The sequence below is a fragment of the Cydia strobilella genome, chromosome 11 (genome assembly GCF_947568885.1).
Source record: "Cydia strobilella chromosome 11, ilCydStro3.1, whole genome shotgun sequence".
Taxonomy (NCBI): Eukaryota; Metazoa; Arthropoda; class Insecta; order Lepidoptera; family Tortricidae; genus Cydia; species Cydia strobilella.
Window position 1 is genome coordinate 13,767,478 of NC_086051.1, and position 26,223 is coordinate 13,793,700.

Consider the following 26,223-nt stretch of genomic DNA (forward strand, 5'->3'; position numbering starts at 1 on the left):
TTCCCACTGCATTCCTGTACATGGTAAAGTTCCACACAAAGGACTGAAAGTTGCCGAGGCCATGAATACGACAAAATACAATTTGGTTAGTTGCTAGCTCATTAACGTTTTACGTACGTACGGGAACACTACATGCAATATTCACGGTCCCGTGCCTTTTGAAGGAGAAATGAAGTATGAATGAAAGTATATTGTTGCTCTTGTGAAGGTTTTGCCGCTCTAGAAATTGCTGACTAAATCCCTGACTCTATTAATATGTAACTTTAGGTACTTTTATAATTAAAAAGTTACCTAACGTTTCCGAGCAAAATGGCAAAATAACTGGATTATTCAGAAATCAATTGCGAATATTGAAAGTAGCTCGATCGACTCATAATCGAGACAATACCTACCTATATCAATTCTCTTTGTTATTGTTATATGGCAACGAAAGGTTGATCGACATTAATATCGTATTGTAGCTGTTTCAAAGGTAGTTTGTGATTGACGGATGATTCTAATCTACATAATATGTAGATAAATATTATTATAAGATATTATTTGGTTTTCTATCTCAAAGCAAACAAAAGAAAATGAATATACATAAGTATATTGATGCTTGTAATTTGATATTATGATTATTAACCTTTCTAGACCCGGACAAATATGGCAACACACAAATCATACAATAACATACAATATGGCGACATACAATAGGGTACATATAGCAAGGGAGCCGACAGGTCTCGAAAGGTTAACAATGGACAGCTAACGGATGCAAATTATGATAAAATAAAGACAAATGTCATCCGCCTATTCATTATTACGTCAAAAAAAATTATGTATACCATCAGTAAATCACAAATTAAAAGTAATCGAAACATACACTTTAAAAAAAATATGTCTATGTATAGGTATATGTAGGGTAAAATCCTACGCCTGGTAGCCCTATGTCGAACCTAAACTATGACCTTACTGGCCGTTTCTGTCGTTAATTCGAAACATGTCGCCAAAAGTGACTAAAAATTATAGTGAGTGAAACCCACAGATTTAATATATGTATATATATACATTTATTTCTGTGGTGAAACCGTATTGATCTAAATATTTTAAAATGAAACTAGTGGATCTTATGAAAATAGTCCTTTGTGATGTCCCTGGATTCTGGCTACTCACCGTTGGCTAGAGCTCTTGTAAATTTCAGCAGAATCAACATTAGGTACGCTCACATAGTATGGTTGGTCAGTATAGCTTATACGCTCAGGTATTCGAGCGGACTCCGGATTTCAGGCAAACGGAGGCAGTGGGGAATTTGAACAGTCGAATCGAGAACTAATATCGATGAAATATTGTGACTGGCATTGCATCGACTACGGTCCCTTATTTACATACAGTAAAACCTGCTTATATAGATTATATTCAAGCAGGGAGCACCAAAACACATATTAAGCCCAAAAGTGTATTAACCGTAAAAAATGTATAAAAACAAATTTCAGGGATCCTACCTACCGCAACAGCTCTTGTTATACTCTAATGCAACTTCAGGATCATTATTAATTCAATCTAGTTCCAATAAATTAGAGATCAAATACGTTCACTGCAATCGCACACGCGAGAACTGATTTCAGCCCCATTAGTGGATTACCGAAATAAACCCAGCGTGATTTAGTATGTTTAGATTTAATGAATTAATTATTATATACAAGGATCAATGACCGGGCAGATTTTTAGCATTTTGAAGTCATATTCGTATGTTTTATAGATTGCACACGAATATAAATATAGAAATCGCATTCTGCATAAAACGTTTAGATTTGAATAGTTTGCGTTTTTACGATACGCAATTAAGTTAACATTTATGTTTTCCAGTGGCATTTTTAAGCGTAAATTTGCCTGGCATCATAAAGATTTTATGGCTCATATTTTGTAGGTATATTTCCTGAGTAGTTAAACTGTGGAAAGTCTCTATAAAATGAAACGAATGAACATCGTTTAACAAATATAAATTAAAATTTCTATGAGAGCTACTGCTATTGAATATGTCTATAAACATATAAAACATGAGCACCATTTGTATTTGGTTATTAGTGTCCGACCGAAACATGTTTTTTTGCCAAAACCGAAACCGAAGGTTCGTCTTGGCTCTAGTTTCGGCCGAAACTGAAGCCGAAACTTTTGTACACTTATTAAAATCGTTTAAAAATGCCATAAAACCGTTTTTATACAAATATTAAGACTGCGTTGACCGTCCAGCCAATTAGTTTCTGCATACATAAATCAGTATATTAATATTGTTGTCTTACTTGTTCCCCAACTTTTGGTCTTTGTCACTAACTAAACTTACTTTCATACTTAGCATGAAGTACCACTTCGTAAGCCGAAACTACGGCCGAATCTTCGGTCGGACACTATTGGTTATACGTAACATGTATTGTTTAACCTAACACAATACACATGATGGACATAAACATTGATTTATCTGCAGAAGACTAGCTAGTAAATGAATAAATGATTGAATGAATAAATAAATATTTGCAACATAAATCAAAATATTGGGAAATGCGAAGTAAAATACCTGTTATGCGCATTCACAAAGGCTTGCCAAGGTGCGCCATTATTTGGATGGAACTACCTATGTACAGTCGAGTTCATAAATATGTATACATTTTTTCACCTTAAATGTACACATATTTATGAACTCGACTGTACTACAAAGTTTACTGTCTTAATTTCAAACGTTTTATTAATATTCTGACCTCGGTATCCAAGTGCGAGATTAAGAGTCGGTTGCACCAGACTGTTTGTCATCGTTAAATAGTTCGCTAAATTTTATTGTATGGAAAGTTTCATAGTAAACCGCCGCGGCGCGCCGGGTGACGTTGATCAGTCTGTCAAGTGCTGATGGTGCAACTGGCACTAATTGTTGTTCTGGAACTAATCGAGGTAGAGAAACTGAACCCTATCTATAATGTGACTTTTTTTCATGTTTTTTTTCCTCCCCAGTTTAACGCAACAAGTGGTAGCTCTGAAAGAGATCCGACTGCAAGAAGAAGAAGGCGCGCCTTTCACCGCCATCAGGGAGGCGTCGCTGCTCAAAGAGCTCAAGCACGCCAACATCGTCACTCTACACGACATCGTGCACACTAGGGAAACGCTCACGTTCGTCTTCGAGTTTGTGGTAAGTAGTACCGTTCACCGTCGGGGAGGCGTCGCTGCTCAAAGAGCTCAAGCACGCCAACATCGTCACTCTACACGAAATCGTGTGCACACCAGGGAAACGTCTTTGAGTTTCTGGTAAGAATCATTTTAGACATTACTTGACGGTTGACAAAGAATGGAAAAATACTTAGAAAACTGCGCCGACCCCAAGTTAATGGGAGGAAAAGTAAATGGGAGTTACCGGAGAAGAGTTTATACGGTTCGAACATTCAAAATATAATTATAGTTAATATTAGTTCTTGCACATGTATGATGGATGCTGCTATAGGTACACGTGATAGAACAAATGTGACTTTTTCACCCCGCGCAATTTAAAGTAATAGACATTGTCATTATCACGCTGTTGTATAAATAAGGCGACTATCATATCCGTCATGACAAGACGACGCTGAACGATTTATAGTTTGTCGCAACCACAATGCGGTCTATAAAAGTTTCATTTCATTTATCAGAACCAGAAAGCAATACAAAACGCACCCTATCTATTAGAGTGTAGCTAGCCTCATAAGGAAAATGGCATAATAGAAACCCGCAAAAGCGTCAACCTCGGATACGAGTACAATCGCATCCCCCTTTATCCATCCAAACTCATTTCTTTCTCAAACTTTCTTCCTAATTCCGGCCGAACTTCCAACTTCGATGTTGTTTTAATTGAGTACTCTTGTTCACCGTTCACGGATCCATCTCAAAGGCGGAATACATGAAAAATGTTTTCCAACGCATCGTTTCTATGGAAAATCCAACAACTCATTCAAACTCGTTACCTAACTTTAGCGTTTTAATTGAATACTCTCGTTCGGGATGCGGATCTGCTTACCATTCTATAATACTTGTTATACACACTGACGTATAATAATAGTTATTTACGATACAAGTGCGAAATTTTTAAATCGACACGAGTTGCGAATTATCTATTCGCACGTGTATCGTACAACGTTTTACAGTACATATGGCCCTTTTAATTTTCGACGTAGTTACGCAATGTGCTTATTATAGCACAGGGTGTCGTAATGGAGCACCAGATGTACTATAAAATAGTTATTTGTTATACAGGGGTGCAAAGTTGTATTTTACCCGCGAGTGTTTTAACACACGAGAAGTAAAATACATTTGCACCCGTGTGTAACACAAAACTTTTCCCCTCGCTATAGCAAGGAAAGTGCAACATCCACAGGCTTTAGATCATCTTCATCAACTGGAATCACTCATTTTTTTACGATATTATAACAAAAAACTGGAAATTCTGTACTTTTACGTGAGAAGTTTATAAGTAAAATTTTTGTTGACTGTTGACATTTCTGACGTATGAAATGTCAATGATGCGTTTTGAAATTGCATCGACTTAACTTGTGCGTTCAGAATTATATTTAACATAATTATTAAAAAACAAACGTTTATTATGGAATTTTAAGGTTTATGACTTAAAATTATTAAATAAAGCTAAATCTGGTATTTTTTTATTAAATTTCAAACCATTTATTTAATGATAATTAATATCGAACGAACCATTATTATGAGCGTTTTACGTTTTGTTATCTGTTAAGCTACTTAAACACGCTCCATCCAAGGTCAAATTACTTTCCCCACTAGTGGATAAAATGCGTTTTTCCCCGCTTGTTTTAAAGGATAAAAGACGGCTTTCCGAGCTAGGGAGGGAAAAAGAATCTATTCTATATCTATGGTTATTTGTACATATATTATTACGGTACTCAGGCTTTATTTATACCACACTCATGACAAATTTGCCTCAAATCGTAGGTTTACGTAAGTCGCTCATACTGAAACTACCTTAGCATTACCGTCGTTTAATCTAACATTTCACAACACAAAGATTTACTCAATATCGCTACAGAGTGATATTCGTTTTTTCTATCCCACTGGAGTTAATGGATTGTCTCCAGGAAAATAATTCCTATTTCGTTCCATAATATCTATCTTGTCACGATTACGTGGAACAAACGGGAATGACTCGGAAATTATCTATTAATGCAGACAAAACCAGAGTAGATATCATATAAGACAGTCTTTATATGTGCCATTTTCAACCAAAAGGGTACTTATTGTCACTTGTCAGTAAGTCGCTATTTTCATATAGCTTCAATTAGAATTCAACCTTATCAACAAGCGACAATGTGGTTCCTTTTGGTTGAAAACGTCACATATTTTGACGACCGGTCTGGCCTAGTGGGTAGTGACCCTGCCTTTTATGCCGATGGTCCTGGGTTCGAATCCCTGTAAGGGCAATTATTTGTGTGATGAGCACAGACATTTGTTCATGTGTCATGGGTGTTTTCGATGTATTTAAGTATTTGTATATTACATTGATCGTAGTCTGAGTACCTACAACACAAGCCTTATGTATCTGTGTAAGAATGTCTATAATATTTATTTATTTAATATTTATTTATTTATTTAATATTTATTTATTTATTATATTGAAACTATCGCTGTATTGTATATGTATACGTGCATAGCGTTGCCTCGCTCACACACCGGAGCGGCGTGCGGATCCGCATGATAAAAGTTATCGATCTTCAAGCAAAGGTAATCCCGTTTCGCGATTGTTAAGCTATGTAGGGACCTGGCTAAATTGGTTGTTATATACTTACCCTAAAGCCCACTTGCACCATTCCACTATCCCGGGGTTAACCGGTTAAACATGGAGTTACCATGGTTACCAGTACAATTTTACACTGGGTTAACGGTTTAACCGCTTAATCCTGGGTTAGTGGGATGGTGCAAGTGGGCCTAAATATCGTGGTAGAGGTACTCGATCCCATGGCGCCCTCACAAACGGCAAAGATGAAACGCCGGAGTGGGTTTAGTGGGTAGGGCCAGGTTCTCCCTCCCCTCTCGCCAGTTGAGAGGGGACAGGAGCGGCGAGTCCCCCCCCCCCCCCCCCCCCCCCCCATCAATGGCCTTCTCGCGGCCGGGGGGACGGTGCGTAAAAGCATTCGCCCACTCCGTGAACAAAAAAAAAAAGTGGGCCTAAATAGCATAACAATCACGGAGCGGGGGACTGTACATGCGTGTAAAAAAAGTGACGATCACGCCTCAAAAATGGGTTAAATAATCAGTCTTGTATAGGTATTCGTTAATTTATGAGGGACATGTAACAGTGTAACTTATTTTTACGCGACCATGACATTCGATTTAAATTTAGTTTATTTGAAATTCTATATGAATCATATTTTATTTATTTCTTAATTTTTATTCTTTTATTTTTGACGTGTTTCCTGTAAGTTAGTTAATATTTTAGTAATACATATTTTAATCTTTAAGTTTGTATTTTAATTTTAATTGTTAATTGATTTTTTTATGTTTTATGAGCCATGTTGTTGCTTGAATTAAATGAATACAATACAATGCTACAACTGTATCACAAGCAAGGATTATTAAGGAATAAGCAGTTTTGAACGGTGACGTAATTTTTAAATATATGAAAATATGTTACTGTGTGATAAGACCAATTTTCTAACTGTGTGCTTATGATACAGGACACGGACTTATCGCAATACATGGAGAGGCATCCCGGCGGGCTCAACCACCACAACGTCAGCCTATTCATGTTACAGTTGCTGCGGGGGCTATCTTACTGTCATAGGAGAAGAGTTTTACACAGGTATGTATTGTATTGGTTGTTTGCAGTCAAATTTGACAGTTTAGTAACGCGAACACACAGTTCGAGAGGTGCTGAGGGGCATTCCACGAGAATACCATTCTTCTAATACTTTTGAAAATGCTGAGAAAGTGATGGATGTGGTAATATTTCATGAGGCTAACGAATTAAGATTTGATTAAGATAGCTGCTGTACAAGGCAAAAGCGTTACGTAAGCGACATTCTCATGGAATTCCAGACCTACCCCTGAATTAATGTAAAGTGGAAGGTAATGGTTTAACCCGACCGTTCTTCATTATGTTTGTTTTGTTTAATTTAATTTCCATTTACATTCTATAGGTTAGTCGCCGCTTAAGCATTTTACTTGTACCAGATTAGAAATCTAGAGGGGTGGCCTTTGCTCAGTTATTAGACTAATAAAAAACAGTTTCATCGTGAATGGGCAAAGAACATTGAATATTACTCATATGCATTGAAAATACTAGTAGCATTATCAGGAAATTATATTTTCCCCTCACTAGCTCGGAAAGTTGTCGTTTATCCTTCAATACAAGCGGGGAAAAACGCATTTTATCCACTAGTGGGGAAAGTAATTTGACCTTGGATGGAGCGTGTTTAAGTAGCTTGACAGATAACAAAACGTAAAACGCTCATAATAATGGTTCGTTCGATATTAATTATCATTAAATAAATGGTTTGAGAATCTAATAAAAAATACCAAATTTAGCTTTATTTAATAATTTTAAGTCATAAACCTTAAAATTCCATAAGAAACGTTAGATTTTTTATAATGATGTTAAATATAATTCTGAACGCACAAGTTGAGTCGATGCAATTTCAAAACGCATCGTTGACATTTCATACGTCAGAACAGAAATGTCAACATTGTCAACAAAATTTTTACTGTTCTTCTCACCGACTCACGTAAAAATCAGAATTTCTAGTGTTTTCTGTTATAATATAGTAAAAAATTAGTGATTCCAGTGATGAAGATGTTCTAATGCCTGTGGATGTTGCTCTTTCCTCGCTATAGTGAGGGGAAAAGTTTTGTGTTACACACGGGTGCAAATGTATTTTACTTCTCGTGTGTTGAAACACTCGCGGGTAAAATACAACTTTGCACCCTTGTATAACAAATAACTATTTATTACCTCAAGAGTATTTACTCTTTAATTAAGAATCAGTGAACAGTTATTGCAAGAGCTTAGGATGTTTAAGCAAGTTCGTAATATACAAAGATAACACATATATTGAACTACTACTACCTACTACTTACCTAGCAGATTTAATCGTAACTGACCTTTTGCGTTTAGTTTGCTCTTTGCAAAACTAATTTTATGATAAGCGGTGTAGCGAGATTGTTTTTCTGTTATTACCACATCTTAACAGAATTCTCTAGTATAAAGGTGCACCCATATCGATTCGCGAAACATTGTGAAAAGGTGCGTCCAGGAGAGCAAATGCGCCGCGAGTGCGCACGCGTATTTGCTAAAGTAAGGACGCTAAGCGCGAAGAATATCGAACACTGACCCGCCTGTTCCTATCTCTATCGCGCATTGTTTATTGCTGTCCCGCTCGCACTATGTCATTGACTGCCGGCGTCATGGACGAGACAGCAATGTGATTACGCGCGTGCGACAGAGATAGGATTAGGCGGGCCAATGTAGGTACGAAATTTTTCGTGCTTAACGTTCTTACTTTATACATTGCCCGCTTTATGCGAGTCTCGTATGGAGGCGATAATTAGGCGCGCAATCTGAAGCCATCATGCATGTGCTCTCACAGTGCATTCACTAGCTAGATTTAGACACCTAAAGGAGTACTAATTGGTCACCGGCATTTCTTCAGGGCGATTTTGTCCATAGCTCTTTTCGTCACCTTTTTAAGTTGTCCTCATTGCCATATGGTCCACTGTCCTCTTTTATCAACATTCCTACGTGGTCAACTTCTTAACTCGTCCAAATTCCTATTATATCGACCAGTGTTAACTTTCACCATTCATATATCGCCTTAGCACTCTACTATAGAAGATATACGAATGGTGGCGATGACGAGTTAGCACAGAGGACCATAAAGGAATATGGACATGGACGAGCTAGAAAGGATGACGATGAAGGAATTGTATGCTGACGAAAAGGCACATTGTTGACGATTTAAAAAGGTGACGAAATAGGAGCGTGGACGAAGTGTCCTGAGCCTTTCCTAGCACCATATCTAATGCGCATGTAGTTTGAAAATGGTGTGTCGTCGGATCTGGACGCACCCTTACATGAACTAACATAACTAAACCCTAAGTTACTTGCGTAATCTGCACACAATGAATTCATGATTTATTTGTCCTTTGTCACAGAGACGTGAAGCCACAAAACCTTCTAATAAGTTTACAAGGGGAGCTGAAGCTCGCGGATTTCGGTTTGGCGCGGGCCAAGTCGGTGCCCAGCCACACATACTCGCACGAAGTCGTTACGCTGTGGTACAGGCCACCGGGTAAGATTACACATTTTTATCCGGCCTCTGGTCGCCCTAGGTACCGCTGGAGAGACGGAGTGCAAAAAGTCCTCACGCACACAGAGACGTGTAGCCACATAACCTTCTAATAAGTTTACAAGGGGAGCTGAAGCTCGCGGACTTCGGTCTGGCGCGGGCCAAGTCGCTGCCCAGCCATACATATTCGCATGAAGTCGTCACGCTGTGGTACGACCACCAGGTAAGATTGCACATTTCTATCCGGCAATATTTGAACTGATATTTAACGTTTTGCAAGTGGTATTACAGTCAATTTTACGGGTGAGCTTTACGTTGTAATATTATCTCTTCTGTGTATTTCGTCATTATTTTCAAACAATAAATCTTATTATAAGAGTTTATATTAAGAATTTACTTTTATGTAAAATGTAAATGATAAGATCGTGGTGAGAATAATGATGATAAATGCGCGGTTAGAACGCGCGAATATTCAATTACTTACCCATAATATTTAGTATCTTACTCGCGATTCATCTTGATATATTGTTATGCAGCAGACACAGACAGATAAGCAGTTAGACTGGCATAGTGAAATTGCAATCGCTAGCATAGTATCCCCCGTATTGGAGACATGTTGGGATACTGAATTTGCAGTTCAAACGAGACAGTAATATTCACCAGCCATTACAAAGTTTTTTTTTTTCAAGGATTAAAATTAACTTTAGAAGTTCTAAGCAACGAAGTCTTTTCTAAAATGGTTGTGTTTCAAACAGATTAATTGTCCACAGATGTCCTACTAGGCAGCACAGAGTACTCAACGTCGCTAGACATGTGGGGTGTTGGCTGTATATTCGTGGAGATGCTGTGCGGCGTGCCCACCTTCCCCGGCGTGCGTGACACGCACGACCAGCTCGACAAGATATTCAAGGTATGTATATCTGTCCCACTCTAGCGTTCATTCGGGTGGCATTCCTCACTACTTCGCACACGGAGTACTCGACTTGGCTAGACATCTCATGTCTCTCCTGGCATCCTAGATTGGCACCTTTCGCTACATACAACGTCAGGTTCGATAGAAATGTTGCGCGAAGATCAAGGCATTATTCTGGAGGCACATCTAGCTTCGGAGATCAGCATCCGCTTTCAGTAATTTCTTTGCGTAATTTTCGATATTCTGCCTGATAATACTATTGGCATATAATTCTTGGTGAATTTGAGGTAGTATTTCTTAGGCTTGCCTCGTCTATATTCATAACATTCTTATATTGTCCACCAGGTCGTCGGAACCCCAACCGAAGAAAGCTGGCCGGGCGTCTCCCGGCTCCCCGGCCTCCGCTCCCACATAGCCCGATGGGGCACCTGCCCCGCACGGTCACTCGGCGCCGCCTTCCCGCGCTTAAGAGATGGCGGAAGAAACGCGGAGCGACTCGCCGCCGCGTTACTGCAACCCGACCCGAGGAGAAGACTGGCGGCGCCGAGGGCGATACATCACAGTTACTTCGCGCATCTACCGCCGCGGCTCAACGAGTTGCCTGATGGTGAGTTATCCGTAGAGATGCTTGACTATAGAGTTTGGCGTTTTCTTGCGCTTAAGAGATGGTAGACGGAAGGCGGAGAGGTGCAACACTAATGGCATCAAGGCTGTTACACTACAGTTACATCGCACATTTAGTATCGCGGCTCAGCTATTGGGGCATTCCAGAAAAGTGTCGGGTACGTCACGCAATTTTTTAACACTCGTTTATACCTATAACGATTGATAACTTAGCTTTAAATTCAACGTTATATAATAATAATGATTTCTGCAGGTTATTACCTAAGGTAAGTGCCATATGCGTCACATCCCCGACAAAGTGGACTTTTTTGTGGAATGCCCCTATTGCCCCTATTTCATCATCATCATCATCATCATCTCAGCTGAAAGACGTCCACTGCTGGACAAAGGCCTCCCCCAAGGATCTCGACAACGAACGGTCATTCGCTGCCCTCAACCAACGGTTTCCCGCGACTTTAACCAGATCGTCGGTACATCTAGTCTGGGGCCTTCCCACGCAGCGTCTTCCGGTACGTAATCGCCACTCGAGAACCTTTCTGCCCCATCGGCCATCGGTTCTGCGAGCAATGTGGCCCGCCCACTGCCACTTAAGTACGGCAATTCTCTTAGTTATGTCGACAACTTTAGTTCTCCTGCGTATCTCCTCATTTCTGATTCTCGCTCCATTGCTCTTTGAGTGACCTTGAGCCTTCTTATGAGGCCCATCGTGAGCGACCATGTTTCTGTGCCATACGTCATCACTGACAACACACACTGATTGCTCCTATTTGCCTGATGGTTAATATCACACATACTACTCATATTAGTGAGTTCGGCGGTTTCCCGGGATGATGAAACTATCAAAGTCAGTGTAATTGTCAGGTTCAGGTTATCTACATTTTTTCAGTTCTGCCCATTAATAGGCAGGTATTTAGTGATTCCTAAACGGTTTGAAAGTAAAAATAAACAAATACTTAATTACCTTCAGATAGCAGTTAAGTTCGGTAATGAGAAACTGATATCCATAGCCTTTCAATTTAACAGATATCTATCACAAAGCCATTAGTTAATTGGCAAGATTTTAAAACCGGTTCGATTGGCCACTCTTCTCGTCGAAACTAATTGCCGTTTAAACTGGAGTTTTTATCGGTTTCTAATAATGAATGGATTTGTAGCGTATTTGATGCGTAATGACGGATCCGATGAAAGTGAATGGATGAAAATACTTGTGGCGTTTTTCATAAACGTGTGTCAAATCTAACAAACTGTTCATAATCGTCTATCCGATATTTCTGTATGTTAGAAATAGACAAAATTTAACCGATGCTTGCTAAGTTTTAATGAATAAGGGGTTTAAACGGTAAAATTATGTGTCTTCACAGAACAAAATATGATACCATTGGCTATATCTATGTGAATTTGAGGTAAAGAAAGAAATAATCACACAAATGTGTTTTTACTCTTATTTTTGATTTGTCAATAAAAACAATGCACATATACCTGGTTATAAAGGAGTCTGATACACAAGATTAAGAACATAATCATTGAGTCATGGCATATAGTTGGAGTTTAAGGCATAAGATCGTAACATTCAGTCGTATAAACATGAATTACTTTACTTTTTATACCCAGAAGACGTGTTAAGTTTTACATATATTGTCTGTGACATTCGGTAGTGAAATCGCATCGTAATCGTCTAGGGGCGTCAAGTTTGCTAAGTCAATTGAGCCAACTTAATTGAGTAAGTATTGAAGTCTTCCCACGTATGACACGAGAAATTCCTTTAGCATATTCAATTGCAAGCTTTTAAGAGAATATCGAGGAAACTAGAATAAATGAGGTACCTATATAATATACTTTTTTTTTCACTTAAGAAATATAAATTATAATTTACACAATACTTTTACCTAGCATATTGACAGAGGTAACATCATTCGGTTTTAATAGTCTTATCGCTAATGCGTGATCTTTCGTATAATTTGGTAGCAGACAAGAAAAAAAGAAAATTAACCTACTTATAGGAGCTGCAAAAACTAGATAAGATTGTTAAGAATTATCCTCTATACCGTTACGGTCACGTAACTGCTTCCCTTCAAATAAACCTTTAAGGGTGTTTAATGTCTTTAACGGGTCTAACGCGATAAAATTTCATAATTTTACCTTTTTTCCGATGTTTCAGCTAGGTTGCACATAAATGTTCGGGGTAGACAAATAACTATCTACCCGTTTCTGTTTAATGTTTTGTTTTGTCCAAGGCACGACACGCAACACTAAAAATATCCGGCACACTGGTCCGAAGATAGATCCTTTGGTTTCAACATCTGAATCACTGGTCCCCAAGTTGACGATAATTTGTACCCGTCTTCCCTGTTGAAATCTTTCGGGTGTTTTTTAATTTCGATAGCTTCTCTTACAATCCGAGGATAATAGTGACGCTCGGTGGACAGGACTTTCAAGGACGGACGCAGGACGTAGTTCATCCCGCCATCGTTACCGGGTGCGGTTTCTGGGCTCCCACTCCGTAGTGATTTTATAGTCACCTAATTTATTCATATAAATATTAAAAAAAAAAAATTATCAGCCTTAGCCTTTATCAGCCTTAGACTCGAAATATGATTTTGTTGTTGCAGAGGTATCGATATTCACAGTGGAGGGCGTCACGCTCTACCCGGAGACGCGGTACAAGCCTAGTCTCGAAATCAAGTACAAGTAGCGCCGGTCTGCCGTCTGTGAACATGATTGAGGTGGTACATACATTATATCATTCTGATTCTCTATCAGTCTATTCAATTGGCAGATGCTGAAAAATCTCGACACTATGTTATCAATTCCACATCTTGAATATCTAAGTACATTGAAATGCGCTGCGCCAAAACGTCAGGGACTATATGTTGGTTCCTTCTCTATGATTCTCCGATTTGCACTTATAGTTTGGGGTATGTGCTTGTCTTCATAAGTGCCGTGCGAGCACAGTCTCTTGTTTAAGGTTATATTAAGGACTCCTCTGCTCGAGATAGTATTTATTACTTTGAGATAAATAAATTAAAAAACAAAAGATAAATTAATCTGATTTCTTGCTCATTGGGAAATTATAAGTCTGTATACTTATATTACTTTCCAGAATGATTTGAAAAATGAATTCCCACAACACTTATCGATGTAAGAATAAATATGACAAGCATGTTTTGTATTGTTACAGAGATATCAATATTCACAGTGGAAGGCGTGGCGCCGTGCTCGGAGTCGCGGCACGTCGTCAAGTGAGCCGCCGAGCCTAGTTCAATCCGTTCTGTTCTGGCGCGCCCCACACGTGCGAGCGCGGACTCTAGCGTAGGCAAGTTTCAATTCCTATAGTTGTAATCGACAGAAATATGGTTGACTTGTATTCGGTGGACCAACGTTTCGTGATGTCTAGGTTAGAAGCGACGAACGGGCATCGAATGCCGGGCAGTATTCGTTCCGACCCGAGGCGTATTATTTGTCGATCCGTCGATTGTTTGTCGAATATTATATTAGCGCTTGTTAAGCTTCTAACGTAATATCCATCCATATAATTCAATTATTCTATGGTGACAAGGTAAACTGATAGGTATCGAGTGTATGAATTTAATGTATAAATATATAAACAGAGCAGTGTGCCATATACCTATAGGTAGGTATATCTATAATTGAGAAGAGTATGACATGTTATTTTAAAAGATTTTTATGCTGGATATATGCTCATAATTTGAGAAAAATTTTGAAGATGTTTATTTATATTTACAAATGGATGATATCGATGTGATTTAACTCTTGATGCACTGTTCAATGCTAATTCTGCTAAAACGCGGGGCCGTCAAATCTATCAACACACCGAGCGATGTAAACACACAAGTAACAAAACCATTCGCGCATGGCGTTTTTCTGTCGCAAGTGATTTATTTCTACTAATTTCTAACTATGCCATACTAGCGGTTTAAAAGTAATTGTGTCTCAGAAAAACGCCCCGTATCAAAGCAAAGGCCCCGCGGTACCCTGGCTGTTTAAGTCTTATGCACACTCATTCCTTCCACGGTGCTCAAATAGTTTGATAGGGTCGGGGTGGTGGCGTCACAGCACGCTAGCCTCGTCACGCACCCGTCTTCGGTTGCGGGCTGCAAGTCGCTTCAGTGATACAATGTGAATTGAACGAAGATAGCTTATCTATTACCAAAATTTGTATAATATCACGACAGATCTCAAATTTATGATGTGTGGGACCGTCCTACTGTAAATTGTGATAGGGGATTTGACGATTTGTAAAAAACTATACTAAATTTAATACCTTTGTTCTGTTGATGAGAGAGTTAGGCGTAGTTAAAATGTAGTGTCCGTCTTGCTTGAAGACTAGTGAATTAACCAGTTTAGTCGAATTTTAGGTCCCTCACGGTAAGAATAGGAGTGCGAAGGTAGTACGCACCGGCACATTGGCAGCGCGCATTAGTACAAAATACCTACTTTTAAATAAGCGGCTGAGATCACAGCTATGGCCGATAAGTGTGGAAGCGGTAGGAATAGATACTGTAAGCACTATACCACTAATTCTACGATAGCTGGAGATCCGAGTCAATACTTATTTGTAAAAGAATGCGACGCCCAATCGTCTTGTCTAGTTTAGTGAATTTTTAAATAACGTCTGTGATTAAAAGTAGAGTTTAGGCCAATTATGCAGTAACACCAATTTGTGCCAACAGTTAAACGCTTATAAAATATCCGGTATTTCTATCTCAAGACGCTTCGGGAGTCGCATTCGAGTCCGTTTCTTGTTTGCCTCGGCGGGCGTTCCTCGCTCGACAAAATATGCTAATCTAGTCCAGCGGTCGCCCGGCGTCGCCGCGGCAAATATTAAAATGGCCTTATTGACTTAAATAGCAATAAAGTCGCTCTCGACTCTTGTAAATTAAAAGTAGGAGTTGTCGTTTCGTATTAAGTTGTAAATCCGTAGCTGTGTTTGTATCGCAGCGTCATTAGATAACTTAAATATACCATGCCTTGTACGACATAAGTTTCTTAAAGAATCAATGTCTGATTCGCAAACTCACTGCCAATTAGAACAAGCTGATAGAAAGGTAGCCGAGTTGTCAGTGTGTCCGGAACATCTATTGAGCGTAGATCAAATTGTTAGCGTAGATTACTTTGTACTGAGCTTTAGATACTTATACGATTTCAGCGCAGCGGGGCAGGGGCTTATAAAACCACTCTAAACTATATACATGCTCGGTTCATTTGTACAAACAGTATGAAAACTTAGTTCACATAGTGCTGTCTGTGCGGAGTGGGTAGCTAAATCCCAAATCCAGTTTGTCTAGGAACAGTTTGACTGCATAGTTCCAACTTTACCCACTGACTTCCTGTGAGCCGCATACTGATTGTACTAAAGTTAAATGTCAAATGTACGTGAGAGCTGAAGAGTGTCCAGTCACAAACCCGCCGCCCCGCGCGCGTCTCAAAATCGGTTCCGAACACCAAAATAGTACGTAAATTGTATAGTTCGTGAAACGCAATATGTTCAGTGTAAATGATTTGTTGAATTTTTACCTAAGTTAAGTGTAAGGAGAGAGGCAAAGTAAATATTTCACCCGTTGAGTGAGGCACCGCACCTCGTGCGTCTACTTGAATATAAATGTCAGTAATACACAGAGCATTTATATGAGGGATAGTGAAAATTCTATTGTATAATAATAATTTGCATTTGTATAATGAAGAACTGATGTTGACGTCGTGGCAACGGAACGAATTGTGTAAATAGAAGTAAAGGATTAGTTGTTATGGTTTTGTTCACGACTGTCCTATGAGTTGCCATTGCGTTGCCCCGCGGGCCCTGAGATTTTGTTTAGGTACTATGTTTATCTAGACTGTAATTCTTATTATTTCACTTTAAATTTGTCCTGATGATCCAATTTATGACATTTTAATTATTTTAAGTCGGGTTCCCAATGCGGCGCACGCTACGCACGATAACGTCAAATAATACTATAAGCTTAAGTTCAGGCCACACAGGTAAGAGTCGCTATCAGATATATTGGAGCGGCCAAGGTGCTGAAAAATATCAAAACATGCACTTTAAGTCTTGATCAGATCTGTGAACACTTTGACCGCTCCGATATATATATATATATATATTTGGTCTGTACATCGCTTTCATTGCGTGCCGAATTCGTTACAAGTTACAAGTACCTAGGCAACGCAAGCGATGTATTGTAAAGGTGCCGTGCTGCGCTTGCTGTGTGTATCGGCATTTAGATGGCTACAATCAGCTGCACGGTGTGCGCCACAGTGGGATCCCGGCCGTATGTAATAAATAAGGGTCTCTATTGTTTGACATAATTATTGAAAGTCATAATGTAATGATTGTCATAGTATCAATAGTCATAATTTGGTTTTACTCAGAAACGCGTAACTTTTCAGGATTGTCATAAAACAAACCTATCCTAACCTAACCTATCTATAGGATAACCCGAGGAAAAACCTGAAAAGTTAACGGTTTCAGAATTATGACTAATGATAGTACGACTTTCAATAATTATGTCAAACAAAGGGACCCCAATTAATAAACAATGTGCTTTTACTCTTTAAAAAAAATGTAAATACGATATTTGAACTGATAATAATAAAAGTTTTTATTTCTTAATGAATCCATGTGTTTTCTTTGATCTACATCTACCATGTATAATTATAAAATAAATAGGGTAAATACAGAATAAACTGTACAGTCGAGTTCAGAGACACTTTTACAGGCCAACGTTCCAAAAGTATATACACGCCTCTAAGACACTGACAATAAGTTCGTGTAAATATTTTTGGAACGTTGGCCCTTAAAAACGTAAGTGAAATCGGCGCACCTACCGACTTCTTAATACCTACATATGTGTCGCATGTATGTATTCTCGTAAGAGTATTGCTTCCCTGGATAAAATAGGTAGTGAACCCTTTTCTATCACATTTATTTTTACATGTAAATGTCCACAACTAAATAAATATTATGACAACCTATTTAATTAACAAATTGCATTTAGACTTTTGCTTACACACACACATACCTTCACACACACACACACACACACACACACACACACACACACACACACACACACACACACACACACACACACACACACACAGATTTAAGTGTTAAATACTAGATTTAAAAACAAACATAATGGTTTATACACTAGCGATTTCGGGTTTTCTGTCACAAGCATATCTAATGCTTAAAAGAAGATCCCATCCCATGCTGTAAACTACTTGTAAGGAACCAATAAACATTTTTTCATTTTTCATTTTCATTTTTCATATAATTATTTGCAATTCAACTTGTTTTCTTAGTGCGTCATAAATTATCCTTAACGAATCTGTATAAAATAAATTAAAAATACGATTTTAAGATAGTACTGCATTCTCGCAAACTATTTTACATTACCTATCGATAAGACACAGATCTGACCCACTTCCAACGCTTAGCACACCAGCTGCATTCTAAAAGTGAATTCCTTATTCACATCAGGGAGCGGGCGCCCTTTATCGCTGAATTGGAAAATAACCGATATTCCCTGCTTTGCCGATATACTTGGAAACATTGATTTAAAATGAAGCTCTATGGGCTTCTATTATTTACGAGCAAGCAGTGAAATGCATTTGGTTGGAGTATCTTGTTTCATTGACTGCTTTTGTGTTTGACACGGCGTCGAAAAGGTTAAAACTGATTGTCCACGAATCAGCTGTCTACATCCAATTCCTTATAACATAAGAAAGGTGACTATTTCTAACCAAAATCTTTCTCAATATACTTCTTAGGTGCTATGCTAAACACCGTTTAAATATTCGCCCTTATTGAATTTACACACTGTAAACAGCTTTTTAGGTAAAAGGTCTTCAAAAAGGTCTGCTTTGTCGGGGACGTGACGCATATGGCAGCTATCTTGATAACATAATGCTGGCACCACACTTCGCCTTATTTGGCAAATATTCGTGTTGCATCTCTTTCCTTTGACATACAAAACAAAAGGGATGCAACAGGAATATTTGGCAAATACAGCGAAGTGTGGTGCTGGCATAACTTAAAAGTTAATATATTTTTCCTTGTTTATTGTGGGACGTACCACATTATTACCTTTTTTTATGAAATAGGAGGCAAACGAGCAGACGGACTTCTTGAAGGTTTGAAGGTCATATCGGTCCGGAAATACCGCAGGCGACAGTTCATTCCAGTTTAGCTGTGCAAGGCAGGAAGTTTCTAGAGAAACGCACAGTTGAGGACTGCCAACCATCTATGTGGTGAGGATGGTAATGTTGTCGCGTAGGGCGATGGCGAAAAGAAGCTGCAGGGATTAATCCGAACAATTCCTCGGAGCATGTCAATCACATCTGTATATACAATTCTGTATATACAATTTATAGATTATCTTAAATAACCTGCATAAATCTGTATTATGTTAAAAAATTGCGTCACGTACCCGACACTTGACGGGTCGGCTCAGAAATTCACAATTTTTCGAGTCAGGCAAATATACTATGTTGATTTAAACTTATCCTATCCTATTAATTTAATACAAGAATCCACTCCCAAACATCAATGCATGCCGCTGACGTCCTCATACAATGGTAAGAGCCCGTGAAACCTTTCTGGCAATATGCCAGTCTAATATGGAAGATACCGGATACGTCAACTGTACGCGTTTAGCTGTGGAAATATGGGATATTGCCTGCGTCGGACGGCCGTTGTTAGGCAAGGTTACAGTTTTGGACAATTTTGATGTCACGTAGGTATTTCGGGCTACTAATGATAAACTGTGTGAAATGAAATTTTAGTTAGATTCTTAAAATACGGTACTCTCCTGCCCGATTGCGCCGTATTCGAAGCAGGCCGGCCGTAAGATTAGTAATATAACATTTAAAACCTTCGCGCTTTGAACACATAACAAATCACATTTACAATCGGGTCTATCGCGAATTTATTCTGTTACCTTTATTTACGTCGTCGATTCTTTTACGTCGGTAAATAAAGGTAACTGTTGATGGTGAAGGTGTTCCACAATAAAAGCTCACAATACGGGACACGAAAAACAGTTTAATTATCGAAAAGTTACAACACCACGTGATTTTAATATGAGAGCAGTATATACGTGTGTCGCGCGCGGATTGACAAGCCGACTCACTCGTGGTCAAAGACAAAAACCGTTGGAGCCTTGTCGCTGCATCACACGTAGGTATATCTACCTTCAAATTTCAGCTTAACACTAAAGTTGTACAAATTATTATAGTACCACCATAATGAACAAAATTAAATACAAAGAAAAAAAACCCATTATGAGCACGTCGCTAACAGTAACAAAAGAAATTCGCGATAGACCCGATTGTAAATGTGATTTTAAGATGTTCGTAACTCCTACGGTCCTACGTTACAAGCTTTGCGAAGCAACCTGTCTAACTAAATTGTATGGTGTACGGTGGTGTAAGTATCTAAAACACACGGTCACATAGACACTATAACCCACTGTATTTCGTCCAATTGGGACGTGTTTGACTCAAAAGACTGCCCACATTTACTGGCAGCGCGAGCTAACGCGCTACGAGCGTAGCCGATACCTAAAACCGGAAGATCCGTATAGGCGTCATTCATTTATTATGTAAGACGATTTTTGCCAGATTTTGACCCCATTCCTCCCCTATGTAAGAAAAAAGGACAAGTGCGAGTTGGACTCGCCTACCGAGGGTTCCGTACTTTTTAGTATTTGTTGTTATAGCGGCAACAGAAATACATCTGTGAAAATTTCAACTGTCTGGCTATCACGGTTCATGACTCATGAAATACAGCCTGGTGACAGAAGACAGACGGACGGTGGAGTCTTAGTAATAGGGTCCCGTTTTTACCCTTTGGGTACGAAACCCTAAAAATAAGAATAGGCCGACCCCCCCCCCGTTTAATACTTATTTTATTACGTAAGAATCTGAAGGATCGGGTTTGTTCTTATTTTTATTTTTTAAGAAACATCTTTAGTAACTTTTATTTTGTACCTGCAAAAGTACAAAAAAAGATTTTTTGGCAATAATCAAGTTTGCTTCATTTTATAGTTTTTCTTTGCCGGCACTCGCACGGATGCACGCGCTTTTTCTAAGTATTATCTTTACTTGCGAATTTTTGTGATCGTAAGGTGTGGTAAGGTATAGGTTCTTACGTAAGTAAGAACTATCAAGACTGGATCCCACCCCCCCTGTAAGTAAAAATAAGTCACGGTCGACCCCCCTAAATTTCCTTACGTAATAAATGAATGGCGCCATATGTAGCGAAAAGCGCTAAGTGCGCGCCGGGTGTATGTATCCCAAACTTCTAAACTGTTTATCATATAATTAAAAAAAAATTGAGATTCTCACAATGAGCTCTTTCATTTGATATGTAACACGATATTGTTTGAAAAACTTTATTTTTTAATTTTCTCATTTATTTATTTATTAATTTGTCCGTCTTTGGGTCACAAATAAACATATGTATACCAAATTTGTACTTAATTGGTCCAGTAGTTTCGGAGAAAATATGCTGTGAAAGACGGATAGACAGACGGACAGACGCACGAGTGATCCTATAAGGGTTCCGTTTTTTCCTTTTGAGGTACGGAACTCTAAAAATCAGTAGAGTTCTAAAAATAAGTCTTTAAATAAGTACGAGTCATATCAACGCTATACGAACTCTGCCAAAATGACCACACGTAATCGCGAGTAACTATCCACTTCGTTATTTCCTAAATAGAAAATCCTATCGTTACTGGATCTGCAAGGAACGTGAACAGGGACGCTATTCGAATTGTTTTAATAATTACTCGTTACATGGCCAATATTTATTATAAAAGTTACTTCCGTGGCGATAGCACACTAAGCCACCTGTTTTGGAAACCTTTCATTAAATTTTGTAACGCATCATTAATTTTATTTACTCGTATCACATCACGAAACTTGACATATTGCTTTATCAATCTTACTATGAAGGTAACAGGGGGCCTAGCCAAGATGTCAATCGTACATCGACAAACGCTAAACAATAAGAAAAAATGTATGTATGGGGTTGACATTTGTATATATATAATAGTTGACGATCATAATATAAATTCGTATAGATTAGCATAAAATAATTTATAATGTAATTTAATATTATGAAATAAATAAATCTAAATCTATCGGGATGAAAGATGCTGCAATAAGTCACGTGACTATTTACATACATAGTCCCCGGCAAGCTCGGCTCTCCATACAAACGTAGTTACGCTCTCATTTTAAAACGACTTGCTAGATTGCTCTGAAACTTTGTTTTAAGTTTCCTGTAATTAGTTTATGTAGCTTCAGATACCATAGTAAAAAATACAGCGAATTTTAGTTTTTTATACAAAAACTTGTATTTTTTCTATTTCGTTTGTTTTATAAACTAATTACAAACCTATAGATATACCTAAATGTCATTGTATGTGCAAAGTTTAACAATCCAACACGTAGTTTTAAAATGAGAACGAAACTTCGTTTGTATGGGAAGGTGAAATTCGGCCGAACTTGCCGGGGACTTAAGAAACTGCACTAATGGCATTGGCAACTAAGCCTAAGTTTACCCTGCGTTGAAAGGTGGCAGTAACCTCTATCTCAGCGGACCCAGGACTGCTGAATGATACAATCGGGAAAGCGATACCCTTTGTTTGACATAATTATTGAAAGACATAATGTACCGTAAAATGGGGTGAGTATTAGCAGAACTGACATTCAAACCTCGATAACATTTTATTTTTACATATGCAAACTGAATGGTGCATATAATAAGTGTTCCGGACGTTTGTATTTTAGTTTTTATTTTATTTTGGGCAGTTCCATTTCATAACTTTGACGATAAACAGGAAAAACCACCTCACCCCGTAGTCCTCGTAATTGGGGTGAGAATTGAGATGGGTTTTCATACAAAGGTGATTTTGGGAGACTGTTGGATCATTTTTTTTCATTATGAGTATTACTGTAGCTCCATTTTAAATTGGAATACATTATTTTTGTAGCAGTAGCCCTAAAAACCCATCTCACCCCCCTTTCATACCTTCTCTCCCCATTCATAACCAAACTCTCCCCGCGAACCCTACTCACCCCATTTTACGGTAATGATTGTCATATTATCATTAGTCATAATTCTGAAACCGTTAACTTTTCAGGATTTTCCTCTGGTTATCCTATAGATAGGTTAGGTTGGGTTAGGTTTGTTTTATGGCAATCCTGAAAAGTTACGCGTTTCTGTGAAAAACCAAATTATGACTAACGAAAATGTGGACAAATAATACAATATTATGACTTAAAACTTTATGAGAAACAATAGAGACCCCTTTACGAACCGTACGATCAGTTCTACGCCGTAGCATGTTAGAGCGCTGAATGGATAAAATCACAAAAAGTCTAATGGACATTTAGCCGCTCACGCTATCACGAGATCACGACGATTTTAAAATGTTAGCAATCAATGTCCTCAACTGTCAATGCGGAATACTGCCTCAGGGAACCTGGCAAGCTCTCAAGTTTGCATCACTTGGTCGCATTATTAGGGGCGGGCGATGCGCCCCGAGCGCTTGGAAACTTCCTTTTAAAAATAAAATTCTTTCAAAATGTTAAATTTCCTAGCGCTTGTGACACATGCCGCCTAAATGTGTCTTTTAATGTTTCGGTAATGCATGAAACTTAATGCTCATTTTTTACGAATTTTATTTTAAGATAAAATCTATATATATTAATGATTAAGAAAGTAATGGTACAAGCTAGTTCCTATTTTAATATTTAATAGAAGTAGTGAAGTGAACTGTATCTTAGAGAAGGATAGAGGAAGGCAATAATCATAAATTGTGTATGGAATAGTGTAGTAACTTTATAGTGTATTTATAGGTACCTACTGCCAGGGGTAGGAAACTAGAGCTTTCGGGCTTTTTCGGCTCCGTTCGGCTTAGCATTGCTCCGAGCAATTATTAGGGTTGACCTCAGAATAATGACTAAAGCAAAGAAGCCGGGCAAAAATAAAAGCTTGGTAAAAGATATCATATTCACAACACGTTATTACTTTTTGTCTATAAGTGAGTGAGACAACAATCCGCAAGTTCTTTCGTTTTTTTCAGTATTGTCATAAGATGAACTGAGGGAAATGTCAAATGGTCCTATGTGGTTCTATAGGTATAATATAATCCAGCCAAATAAAATATAAGTTCGTTATTTCACAGGTAGGTGTCAACTGTAACAACTTGACATAGTCGTATTATTTTAGTTGAAATATTTCGGGATGTTTCAGCGGTCATCTTGGTTTATTTTAATTATATTCTTGCTATTCCTGAAAGATTGTTGGAAAACGTGTTGAGTTTTTATTTGTAATGGTTTGATGTTCCCTTTGTGATAATGTCTTGTGTGATCGAGGGCTGTAAATCGCATACAGAAAGAAAAAAAAATACGCACGAACCGATAACCTTTAATCGGTGAGTTTTGTTCAATTTTGAAGAAATTAATTTATAGGACCTGACCCTAAACATAGAAATCGATTTGTTTATGTAATTATTACTTGCATTCAAGTCTATATAGATTTTTGCATAAATTTTCGAACTTTTCTGCTAAGTATGAAAGGTTATATTTTTGGCATAGTCATGTATCGACCTCAGATCAATAACCTATCGACATTTACAGCTTTCTTATAGTTTGGCCCAGGACTGTCTCATTTTAATTGATGAGTACAGTCAAGGGCATAAATATATATACATTCCCAAAGTCTCAAAAATATGTGTACGCTCAGACAATAAAATCGTGTTCACATATTTTTAAGCCATTTGTCTGGATCGATATTTTTGCCTTCGACTGTACCTATAGTTTTCTTTGTTCTTACTTACTGACAGATTGTGTTTGCCAGACTATAGTTTAATACTAAAAACCGGTCAAGTGCGGGTCGGACGCGCGCACCAAGGGGACCGTACTTTTTAGTATTTGTTGTTATAGCGGCAACAGAAATACATCATTATGTGAAAATTTCAACTGTCTAGCTATAGGTCTGTCTAGGACGAGGAATAGGGGATATTACTGCAATGTTCTGCCACCAGAGTGCAGAACTAGCTTTTTTAGTGCACCGTATCGTAACTTATTCATACTGTACCTTTAACAGGTTTTTGACAAGTTTTCAGGGGACCTACCGGAAAACTCGAATCCGAAATTTCGTTATCTAGCTGCCTCTTTATCGCTCGAATACGCAAGAGTGACAGAGATGTTAGATAACGAAAGTTCGATTTTCTTGTATCGCGATAGACCCTCAGATTGTGATAGTGGCGCCACCCACGCCGAGTTTCGCGTAATATTCACTATTATTAAATAAAAAAAATATATTACACAAACGTTTTTTTTTTTCATTTCCTATTTGGTACAGTCAGCTGCAGAGAAAAGGTACCCCACGTCCATACTAATTTACAGAACTTTGTATGCAGGGGGGGTGCCTTTTCTCTGCAGCTGACTGTACATAACTAGAAACTATACTTAGTCTTTTAGCATTAGAAAAAACGGTAAACCATTTCCACGTGTCTTTTTATTGACAAGTTTTTTTATAAATATAGCAATATTTTACTTATGAAAGCAAAAGTATGTAAATGATCGTATATTATATTTGTTGTGACTTATTTTCAAAGTGTTTTTCGATAAAACGACACGTTAAGATCGCTCGCCTTCTTTCTAATGATAAAAAAACGAGAGGTATAGTTAGACGGTTCTGAGTGGTAGACTGCAAATGAGATAAAAGCTATATTATGTACATGCATTAATCCTCATATCAGGCGGCTCTTTGATTCCAAGGATTGCATAATTTTTATACTTTTTAATGATTTTTAGAATATGAAAATTATAAAAAGTATAAAAGTTATGCAATCCTTGTATTCCACGCATTTCATTTCATTTCAACGAGCCGCCTGCTACAGATTTCTTGAAATTGCCGCGTTTTTTCAGGTTCAACTTTCATTATATGATTATTTTTTTACACTGCACATAAACTTATGCATAATTTATCGATGTAAAAAGTCGACACAGTCACATCCCTAGCAAATTATCAAACTTATGACACCGTACGTAAATGAGAAATAACAAGCATATATGCAACTCTTTTCGGCACATTATCTAATTCGTAAGGAAGTAAAGTACGGGTATACATATTTGCGAAGCATTTTTGCCCGACTTCTATGCTTTAGTCATTATTCTGAGGGGTTGACACAACTTGACGTCCCTTTGGGTGTACGACCACATATAAGATAATACCCTGAATTTTGGTCCGACTCTAGCAGCGATACCAGCGTTTTAAGTTGCCGACCCTAAACGAACCTCAATGGTACGGAATGCTGACCTTCTCGATATTTTCCTATATAACAT

The 26,223-nt window shown here is 38.2% G+C and overlaps 1 protein-coding gene and 1 long non-coding RNA gene across 5 annotated transcripts in view; both read left to right on the forward strand.

Moving 5' to 3' along the window:
- LOC134745620 (cyclin-dependent kinase 14) overlaps positions 1–17,471 on the forward strand; it is a 107,180-nt gene extending 89,709 nt beyond the window's left edge. For 3 of the 4 annotated variants that reach the window (XM_063679723.1, XM_063679727.1, XM_063679724.1), the window contains exons 6-12: positions 2,983–3,157; positions 6,696–6,820; positions 9,169–9,305; positions 10,073–10,212; positions 10,561–10,822; positions 13,449–13,562; positions 14,018–17,471. In XM_063679723.1, coding sequence (XP_063535793.1) covers positions 2,983–3,157; positions 6,696–6,820; positions 9,169–9,305; positions 10,073–10,212; positions 10,561–10,822; positions 13,449–13,531 — 922 coding nt within the window. In that variant the 3' untranslated portion in view covers positions 13,532–13,562; positions 14,018–17,471. The remainder of the gene's footprint in view (positions 1–2,982; positions 3,158–6,695; positions 6,821–9,168; positions 9,306–10,072; positions 10,213–10,560; positions 10,823–13,448; positions 13,563–14,017) is intronic. The other variant, XM_063679726.1, reaches the window with a different exon arrangement.
- LOC134745668 (uncharacterized) overlaps positions 1–26,223 on the forward strand; it is a 447,357-nt gene that overhangs the window by 341,706 nt on the left and 79,428 nt on the right. The window lies entirely within an intron of this gene.